Raw genomic sequence first — 10846 nt, 5'->3', positions numbered from 1 at the left:
GGAGGGAGGGAAGGAGAGGGAGGAGGAAGAGAGAGGATTCTTTTTTTAGAGGAGCCGCGCTCCGTCTCGTGTGCCGAGTCCTTACCTCTCTCGTGCCTCCTGAATGCCCCACGCTCTTCGCTCCTCGCAGAACACAAGTATCTCCCGGGATTCACTCGATAATTCTCTCCGCCGTTCTCTCGTTCCCGCTCTGTCCGTCTCTGTCGCACGCGCAAGTCGGCTCGGCGGCTCTCAAGCGCGCATACACGTACACACGCAACGCAGAGGCAAGCCTGTATATTCTCGCTTTCCTCCTCTCGCGTCCCTCGTTGTTCCCTGTCTCACGCGCGCCACTCGTCTGTCTCTTCCTCGTCGCCACGACTGACGAGACCTCGGCGATTATTACAGCTTGCCTGGCCCACCCGCGAGTTCTTTCTTTTTTTTTTCTACTCGACTTCTCCGTCTCCACACACTGTCACGAGTCCATTGGGGAGAGTCCGAGGGGGTTAACGATGACGAAACTGCTGTGCGTTATCTGTTCTCACTGTTGAACGGTTCCTGCCGCTAGCCAACCAGCTAGACTGACTGATTCCGCATTGGCTGACGAAAGGTCGGAATTCGCGTCGCACGTTATGACGAATGCGGCTTATGTACCGGGTTCTCTTCGGTTCTCTTGACTGCGTCTCGAGAGTCTCGAAAGATTCTCGCACACACGGCACGCCTGATATATCGGCACTGTGCGTACCGATCGATCCGCAGAGGCACACACGACTCGTTCCGCGATTCACGAGGGCAACGGGAGCCTTGAAGAAGGCGACAACGACGCTGATTACGCGGACCGCGGACGGACGCGCCTCTCTCTCTCTCTTTTTCTCTCTTTCTCTCCTGCCGCCGCCTGCCCTTCCTGTACGCCTCCCCGCCTCCTAGATTTTCACACTCACGCGAGAAGACAACGCGACAGCACTGCGCGATTCTACCGTTATCTAGGGCGATGCCTCTCCGCCGTTTGCCGCCGCACCGCCACCGTTGCCCTCTATCCGTGAACACGCATCGCTGCCATTGCCGTCGGCATTCGGCGCAGCCGACCGGGCGAATCGGCCGCTATTCTGTCTTACCGACAGATTCTACGAAGAAATCACTAGACGTACAGAAGGTGCGATTACATGTAGCGCGGTATGCAGTGTAGAAACTAATAGCGTTTTCGGCCCGATCGGGTTTGCACCAACCTGGGTTGGATTAATCTTCCCTATTGGTTGACGTCACCCTCTCTACCAATAGGAGAACACAAAAGGCCATTAATCCAACCCAGATTAGTGCAAACCTGGCAGGGCCGAAAACGCTATAACTAGGTAACCATAGGCCTGGGTATCAATGACTACATTTACACGGCACCTTTAATCGAGTTTAATAACATCCGTAGTTATGAAACTGGCCAATCACGATCATTCCATTCTCCCGAGGAATAGCTATGATTGTCCAATTTCATAACTACGGATGTTATTAAACCCGATTAAGCGTGCCGTGTAGCAGAGGTCAATCATGAAACTTTATCTTTAGGATGGAAAGCGAAAGGTGAAAATTTTAACCATTGAAGTTAATGGAGAAATTATTCACTTTTCACTTTTCATCTTAGGAAGAAAGTTTCATGATTCGTACCCTGTTCTTTTGGGAGGATCCCGTTTGCCTACAATCCCGATTGCACACACCACTCATATCAGCTGGTGCCTAGTAATTTTTTACTGCTTTACCAATGAGAATATTTTATCTTTAAATTGGCCAATTAGCGACGCATGTGTGCAACATGCAATGTGTGCAATCGGAGCCTTTCCGTTCTTTTTGGCTGAACTTTTGCATCAGTTCATCTTTCTTCCCTCCTGGAGAGAAAAGGAAGAGAGATGAACTGGTGCAAAAGTTCAGTCAAAAAGAACAAACCTTGTAGGAACCGCACAAACCGTGCCACTTGCTTCTTTTCTCCTATATTAAGGTAAATTTTCACGAGCTGCTCGAACCGGCTGTTTCAGTAACAAGAAGGATTACCCCGGATCTATACAATAGATTTTTAATCTTTAAACCATAAGGAATGGACGAATCACAATCAATTATTCTCCTCGCATTCGACTGTAGTTGGTCAATTTCTTACGGCTTAAGGCTTAAAACACCTATTGTAGATACGGACTTACGTGTTCAAAATTGACGAATATCAAGCGGTCATTTTGATCGCGTAATCCTTTTTGTCGCTGAAACGGGTGGCACCCAATTGGACACCACTCAATTGGACATGAGCCACTCACAGCGCTTGAGATTACAAAGCTCCTAAGCACCGGTCGCTGTGATTGGTGATGTCCAATCGAGACGTGGTCAATCGGGATCTCCCCGCTGAAACAGCCGGTTAGTCCGGATCTACAATAGGGTTTTAAGCCTTAAGCCATAAGAAATGGGCGTATCACAGTCGCTTATTCTTCTCGGATTCGACTGTAATTGGTCAATTTCTTACGACTTAAGGCTTCAAACACCTATTGTAAATCCGGAGTTAGAGTAGCTCGTGAAAATTTACCTTTAAGGTGATGTCCCATGCAGTGGATCGTGCGTAAGTGGATTCACGTATCGCCGATCATAGAATCATTCTCTTAGATTTGTTTGCAAATTTCGCAAGCCTACAGGGGCTCTATTCTTGAAAAGAAACGTATACGAAAGTCTAGGATAACGCTACAGTATACGTTACGTATATTATAGTATTTCCCTAAACTTTCGTATACGTTGCTTTTCAAGAATAGAACCCCCCCCAGGGGGTCGATTCTGTATCGTTAATCAAAGTGAAAATTACAAGTGAGCAAATTTACTAGGTGTTGACCAATAAAATTATCAGTATTCTAGCAAATTCGCTCACTTTTGTAATTTTCACCTTGTTTCAAGATACAGAATCGATCCCCAGAGGCTCTATTCTTGAAAAGAAACGTATACGAAAGTCTAGGGAAATACTATAGTATACGTAACATGTACTGTAGCATTTCCCTAGACTTTCGTATACGACATACGTTTCTTTTCGAAAATAGAGCCCCATGTGCTCCCCGGATGTCACATCATCCTTGTTGTTTACCGAACATTAAACAAGGATGACATAATTGACTGCCAGCACTGAAAATGCTACAGTTTACGTTGCGTGTACTATAGATTTTCAGTACTGGCAGTTAGATTTGGAACACAGCCAGAGGAATTCAACATACGGGACGAGAATGCATTCTCGTATGTTAGATCCCTGTTCCTATTGCTATTGCTTGAACTGATTTGAACGCAATACGCAATCTAATGTTTTTCTGGAGATCATGTTTCACGCATGACCATGCATGAGTTCGCCTTTTGACATCACGCATCTCGTACTCCACCACGATAAACGTGTAATACCGAAAAATGGAGACCGACAGAAATTGGCCTCACCGCAAATTGAAATGTGCGAGTCAGGCGGAAATATTACGATCACATCAACGGGACGATGATTTTATTAAATTCTTGCGGGAGAAGCTGTCCGATATATCACAGAATTTCGGAGTGCACAGGACATTGCTTCAATACATTCGGTCTGACATTCCATTCAAGTTATTATACTTTATTTTCACATCGGGTATGGGCAATCAAACGTTGGGTGAGGAATATACCGGCATAGTACAGGCTAATTTAGAGCAACGCAGAGTTCCAACGTTAACTGTACGTTCAGTTTGAGATTTATTTATAGGCAAATTCCTCTGATAACTAATTAATTAAATTCTGTTTTTCCTTAGGTGAGAATATTAGCTGCGATTTTAGAGTGTTGTGGTGAGAGGACATTGCTCAAATTGCTACAACAGTTACAAACATACGTGAATCATCCACGTAGCGAGTTGACTCCAGCAGCAATAACATTTTTAAACATTTTACTATCCAAGTTACGCACATTGATACCTATAATTATATTGTTCCACAAAGGGATGTTTTATATTTATGGTAGATACTACAGCCTGGGCAGGAGAATTGCTGGATTAGATTATACAAAGGTAAATTTTAAGCTCTAAAAATTCATAATATTATATTTAATTTTGTTATATTTACGTAATAATTTGAAGGTATATGGACCTCGACCGAAGGATACTGTTAGCTGGGGATTAAGATTATTAGGAGTTGCTACTATAATTCAATGTCTATTGAAAATTTGGCAGAGTGGTACAGCACAAGATACTACTGATGTAAATATATCTAATGCTAAGGGCATTAGTCACAATTGTCAATTGTGTCTGGAAGCAACAGCAACAACTGCGACACTATGTGGTCATCTATTCTGCTGGAGCTGTCTTAGCGAATGGTTACGTGTTAAACCACAATGTCCATACTGTAGAGAATATGTACCACCGTCGAGAATTGTTCACTTAATGAATTTATAATTTTCTGTGATAATAGATTATATATATATATACCTTGAATACAAATTATACATAATATAAAGGTCTTTTATATATTATACATTTACAAGAAATTAATATATTTTTAAAACGAATATATCATCTTTAAAATAAAAAGAATTTCAGTTTACCCGTTCTTCTTGAAAAATTATATCTCATAATGTAGAATTCCTAAAACTTTTTATCAAAAGATCTAAGTTATTTTTATCTGTAAGTTTATAAGATATTGACAATTGATTAGTAAGAATTAGTACTTATATATAGGAATTACATATGGGAAGATGAAAGTGATAAAATAATATATCTGCTTTTATAGATATATACAAAAATATCAAGTTTTATTCAATTATTTCTGATTATCATATTCAATCATACTACATCTTGTATAACAGTCCAATTTTGAGAAAAACAGTTATATACAATCTCTCCTCATTTTCATTTATAAACTCATTTTATAAAATTGTTAATTGGACAAAAGTATTATTGGCTGCAATCAGTCTCACTACAAATGCTTTGAAGCGTTTGACCAATTAGAAAAATTTTCTAAATTCATAAAAAAAAAACCGTTTTAAAGCATTTGTAGCATCGCATTGATCATAGCCATTAACAATATAATCGATTTCTACTATTCTAAGAGTCTTTGTTTTATATTTTCTCTTATGCGCCAAATTTTTTTTAAGTTATGATTTTCTTGCTCTCCTGTTACTCACATTTGATCATATTAGAGTTAGAGTAAAATGACAAGTTAAAGAAACAAGGGATGCTTTCCAATTGCTTAACACATCTTAACATAAACGTACATAGGAATACACAAAGTGTAACATTATGCATGATTCAATTGGAACAGAATGTGTACGCTGTACACGGTTGAGATCCGTTTCGGATGGAGCTAGATTAAATGTAGCTTTTTCCGCCTGTATTAAACAAAAAAAGGTAAAAGTGCCGGTCACTCAACATCTTCCAACCTCATTTATCTAGTGACTATTCTAGTGACAATTACATGTTACTAACTGCAGTCGCTGTAGTTAGTAACATGTAATTGTCACTAGAAAACACAAGCTTAGGCCGCGGTCCGATACACGCTCACAACGCTTAAAAATCATTTCATCCTTGTTGTTTGTCAAATGTTAAACGAAGACAAACAATGCTCATGAGCGTTGTCAGCATGATTCGGACCACGGCCTTACACAGCCCTCAACTGAGTACGGATGTGTAATGTTGTGTCGACGATAACGGACAATTGGAACGCAACTTGTGTCGCCGTGTGCACGAAAGTGTCTAGGGATATTGCAATTGGAAAGCACCCAAGATATACAAGTTTTTTTTCTTGTACATGCGATTAGAGAAAATGGGACCTGACTAATAATAAACAATATAAAAAATATAAGAAATTAAAGAAGTGATTAAAGAAAAAAAGAATTAATGAATAATAATAAACGAGGACTAAGAAACAGAAGAAATATGCGTTTAGAGAAAATGAGAACTAATGAAGATTAAAGAATAAAAGAAATGAATCAAGAATAGAAGAATGATCAGGTGATCTTAGAATAGAAAAAATCGACTGTAAATTCATGCTCTTGGAAAGTCACTCAATAACATTTGCCACTAGGATGTGCGCTGAATGGAAGTCATCCCAACAATGTTTCCGATATATTGGCTGATGCCACCTGATTCGTCCTTCAATCGAAATCCATGAGGTCCATAAGCCTTATAAAATATATTTCGAAGACAATGTAATCGTTCTCTACGTCTGGAATCAAATTTTTAATGTATATAGATTTTATAAGAAATAAAATATGTACCATTGAACCGAAAAATTATACTCACTGTGTATGCGTTACACAATTTTCATCATCATTTATGTTGCGTTCTTGCGATGTACGTCGAGTTCTACGGCAAGTAGTACATGATGGCTTGCAATCTGAATCAGGTGCTAATGCGTTGTCTAGATGCGGAGCATTAGCAGTCGTGGAACCACATAGGCTACCAGTCCCTGTTACCAATTGCCATGAATCGCCTGAAGATGTTGAATCGTTTCGTTGTCGAACATGGGAATTACGTGGTATTGGAACACCAATCGGAGATGTACGATTTGTGGACAATGATGAACGCGATTCTTGTACGGCACCACTATCTTTGTTTGGAGATGTAGTAAATGTCCCGTGAACAGCATTTCTATAATATATACAAAAATATGTTAGAACTCTGATTAGAAAATTTAGTAGATGATATTAATACAAAATTGCTATAATACTTAAAAATAAATAATTAAAATAATCATACACATTGTTGCGTGAGTCATCTTGATTATCAATGGAATCAGTAAAGAACACAGCTGTCAATGAATCACCATCTACGCTATTTTGTTCAATAGAACTAGATGAACTGTTCTTTGGACTAAAACTTGAGTTTGTTATGATTTCGAAAGACTCGCTATCAATCACAAAAGTTTCCGATTCGCTATGTTTTGACGTTCTGTCATAATGTTTGTGTATGCTGAATTGTTCGTTTTCGATATATTTTAAGAAATCAAAACAGAAGAAAAGTATTTCTTCTCCTTTATTGAGCCTGTCTGCTAAATCATGTCCGAAGAGCATCCAATCATAAGCGATGGTATAATACAGTAGTTGATACGAATCCAATGTTGTATGAATGACACCATCGGCCCAGAGACTAATTCTCAGTAATGAAATAAATAGCGGTGTGCGGTCCCAACCTACAAATAACATTAATCTCTTAAATAGTTATTTAAAAAATAGTTATTTTTTGAAAATTTTTATATAGCAGTATGTCCATACCTGAGATACAGTGAATCAATAATCCGTTATTACTATCACTCAGATATCTCAGTATTAATTTTAAATAGTTCTGCGTTAATTTGACTAGATTCCATTCTGTATACTGATTCCAGTTGACTCGTAATTGACTGGAGATTGGGTCTTCAGGTACACATATTGGCGCATCTATGTAATTCTGGCACCAGTTAAACACCAGATCCTTCGATCGATAATCTTGGTCTCTAAATTCCTTGAAGAATTCACATCCAGGATATGGCAGTGAAATGAGATTAAAGTCGCTGTATCTCCTTCCTTGGTCTACCTTCTCCGACGAAGTTATGCTGAGTACCGAACAAAAGAGCTGTTTAAGGGCCTCTAAAAGTGGATTCATAGAATAAAACAGACTGCTCATACTAAGAACTATTATTATGGAACTTTACTCTGTGTTTGTGAAGATGAACATCTTATTGGAATAGCTATTGTCTATGTATGCAGTTTTCTTCTGCAAAAACTATACATGCTTCATTATTGTTACAAACATTATTGTTACAAACTATAATCTTTACTCATTGTTTAATTATGCAATGAAATAAATAGTTTTACTATAGAGCCATCTTGTTTTTCTTCTATTTTTGTCATACAAAAGCAACTTTTCATATTTCTTTTAACAATTATACTACCAAGTTCTTGCAATTACTAAACAAAGTTTAACAATTAGATAATCTAAGTCTAGCCTTCTCCAAATATTTGCTTCATGACATATACAAATACAAGAGAGAGACTTTGTATCATCCTTACGTCATCCCATATTTAACTTTCTTCTTCTCTACCATGAAGTCTACGATGGTTCCTACATTAAGAGTCTTCAGAAGTTCAATATCGTAATATCTAACTTTATCTTTCAGGTCAGTCAGCTTTGATTCCTCCTTGGGTAAATTTTCTTCTACCTGTGTAACTGGTTGCACTGAACTAGTGCTGCCTACACTAGATAGCAAAAAATCTAATCCAGCTCTACCGAACACTTCTGGTCCACTGGACAATGTTGAGGATCTGCATACATGTCTACCCTTGTAAAGTATCACCGGCACTGGAAATCTTGAACGACATCTGGCAAATCTTGAACGTGTCATCAGTTTAATGAGCTTATTCCTCTTGATGAGCATATTTTCCAATACATATGGCGATGCCAATGATGTATCGCAGTTTTTCAAATTTCGAAACTTGTCATGTTCTAATATTATAAGATAGCTTGGGTAATGGGCGCAAAGATCACCTCCATTGTTATCAATTGTAGAATATTCATAATCAAAGGCCGCAAGCAACATGCACCTCTGCATGATTTCCTGATTCTGTAAAAAGATACATAGTTTATTAATTTTACAAAAAGTTTAATGTCTGTATGTTTAATTATAAAATATATTTATGAAACAACTACCGTGACATCTGCATCCTTGGTTCTGTAGGTGTTCTTTGCAAAGTGTGTGATGAGATTTCGTAGACTATCTATACTAATCTCAGTCATGATTTGTTGTAGACACGCTTGCTCACTTGCTGTAGAAATGTGCTCAAAACAGCTTTCCAAGGAGGCACTAGATTCACAAGGCATTAGTTGCCAGTATCTTGCATGACAAAAACACGACACAAAACACTGAATTTAAGGTATATGCACATCGCATTGCCAGGTAACATTTATCGAATTCTTTTCGTCACAATCCATCTTCAAATGTCGACAACACGATCTTCCATGCATGCACAATCGAACATATTATTTCTGTAGATACAATAATTTTACCTGTTATAATATACAGCTGTTGAAAGATAAAATTTGTTTATTCAAGAGAATTCCTATTGCATTTATATCTATGATCTTCTCTTTGTATCTTCAGTTATTAAAGCATCTAGAAACTTTAGGAAAAAAATAATACAAAAAGCTTTCAAAATAAACTCTAGACCAGAAAAATTATGCGTATTATTTACCCAATGAATATTTATTGCTTTTTAAAACAATGAAAAATCAGGGAATGAAAAAAAAAAATTAATCTTTTTAAAAATTATTATATTAAATTTGTGAATGAATCTTGTGTTCCTCAAAAAGGAGTACTTGCTCCATCAAGAATAGGGCGTAAGATTAATTCTTTCTCATGACACGAGTCTTTCCTGCAAACAATAGGTCTGTTTTCTATAAACTAACACTGTTTTCTATAAACATATATACTTTTAAAACTAAAAATAAAATAGATATATGTTTGATATTTGGTAAATACAAGAAAAAAATTTCTAAAGCAGGGATAAAAGACAGATCTATTGAAAAGCATGTATAACCTATCAACACCACCACATGTGCCATCGGTATCACTGAAAAACATACGGCGTTGTAAATTCTCACTACGTAGAGACGGACGCTATGACGTGTCGTTAAGATTACTGTATGGTCCGCGTGTCTCTGCAGCAATGGGAGATAGGTTTCCAGAATTCTGATAACTCGGAGAAAATCTGCGACACGAGTGCACGAGTGTCCGCGAGCATTTTTGAATCGGAAATTGCAGTTTCAGCTCAGAAATACCCGTAAATACTCGCATGCTCCTCCCCCGCGCTCTCGGGAAACAAAGAGACTCGTCCTTGGCACGCACGTTTCGGCACGTTTGAATTGGTTTGAATAGTCAAACGGACGAACTGTCCAAAATGTGATTATCACGCGGTCACCCTATCGCAGTCACGTTCCCGACTTCCCGTACTTTTAAGGTTATCTTCGAAACCGTGGTGATGGTAAGGTAATTCTCCGATGGGGAGGGGGAATCGGTTACAACGCCACCTACTGCAGACCTATTAAGCTGGAAACACAATAGACACAGGCAATAGGCACAGGCAACAGGGAATAACGAGCCGTCCAATCAGAGCTCTGGGTTGCGTTCAGGAATTACACCCAGATAACTCTAAGCTATAAGTTACGTTACGTATATTATAATAAAAATGCACCCTAGAGTTATCTAGGCGTAATTCCTGAACTCAGCCTTGAGGTATAAGTTCGATTGTTACGTCTCGAGGTTCGACCGTCGGTAATTAATGCCTGGACAAACCTGGGACCAGTAGCGAGTACAAGATTACGCGATTGTTATCGGCAAAGATAAGGGGATGGAAGATTTGTCCAGTTTTAACCACTAAAATGAATTAAAAGGGGGTGCTCGACACGGCGAGTATAGTCGAATCTTGAGATATCCAGGGAGTATCTCCCGCTCTATTTAGAAAAAGAGTGAATTCTTCTAGGACTTCCGGGCAATCGCGACAATTTGAGATGTGGCGGACAGTAGCCAAGGACACCTAACATACACTACAAATTTCGAATCTTTCGGCAAATCCTAGGTGGATGTAGTGCCGTAATGTCCCTAAATACTTAAGCGGGGAGCCCAAACTCTTGTATAACGCATAACACGTAATGCATAAAAAAATGTGCCAATCGAAGTTCTTCATTTCCTTCCTTTCTATAAAATAAAGGACTCTGATTGGTTCAATTTCTTATGCTTCATGTGTTATGCGTTATGCAAGATCTGTGCTCCCCGCTATAGCCTTCTCGGCGGCCGGTAATAGGGTGTAACACTTGTTATCATCAGCTTCCTTATTAAGGCCAGTCTACAATACACGGAGTAAGAAGTAAGGCCGGTA

General features: G+C 38.8%; 3 protein-coding genes across 4 annotated transcripts in view; 1 reads left to right on the top strand and 2 right to left on the bottom strand.

Annotated features, from left to right (window-relative positions):
• The window catches only part of Rap1 (RAS oncogene family member Rap1), a 26217-nt gene extending 25199 nt beyond the window's left edge, over positions 1-1018 (bottom strand). The window contains exon 1 of the mRNA XM_018509433.1: positions 86-1018. The gene's annotated coding sequence lies outside the window, so the exon portion shown is untranslated. The remainder of the gene's footprint in view (positions 1-85) is intronic.
• Positions 1019-3179: 2161 nt separating this feature from the next.
• On the top strand, positions 3180-4391 carry Pex10 (peroxisomal biogenesis factor 10). The gene is made up of 3 exons (XM_018509377.1): positions 3180-3681; positions 3756-4007; positions 4077-4391. Exons 1-3 carry the CDS (start codon positions 3388-3390, stop codon positions 4389-4391), a joined length of 861 nt encoding a protein of 286 aa, XP_018364879.1. The 5' UTR covers positions 3180-3387.
• A 1210-nt stretch (positions 4392-5601) lies between these two features.
• On the bottom strand, positions 5602-9945 carry EDTP (Egg-derived tyrosine phosphatase). 2 transcript variants are annotated; one of them, XM_018509335.1, is made up of 8 exons: positions 9750-9945; positions 9509-9629; positions 8622-8957; positions 7985-8535; positions 7208-7527; positions 6693-7125; positions 6237-6584; positions 5602-6159 (listed from the first exon to the last, which is right to left on the bottom strand). In XM_018509335.1, exons 3-8 carry the CDS (start codon positions 8790-8792, stop codon positions 6015-6017), a joined length of 1968 nt encoding a protein of 655 aa, XP_018364837.1. In that variant the 5' UTR covers positions 8793-8957; positions 9509-9629; positions 9750-9945; the 3' UTR covers positions 5602-6014. The 2 variants fall into 2 exon arrangements, with proteins under 2 accessions (XP_018364837.1, XP_018364838.1); XM_018509336.1 differs by having other exon boundaries at positions 9817-9832.
• Between the last annotated feature and the right edge of the window lie 901 nt (positions 9946-10846).

Source organism: Trachymyrmex cornetzi, unplaced genomic scaffold (genome assembly GCF_001594075.2).
Source record: "Trachymyrmex cornetzi isolate Tcor2-1 unplaced genomic scaffold, Tcor1.1 scaffold299, whole genome shotgun sequence".
NCBI lineage: Eukaryota > Metazoa > Arthropoda > Insecta > Hymenoptera > Formicidae > Trachymyrmex > Trachymyrmex cornetzi.
This window is presented reverse-complemented; position numbering and strand designations above follow the sequence as displayed.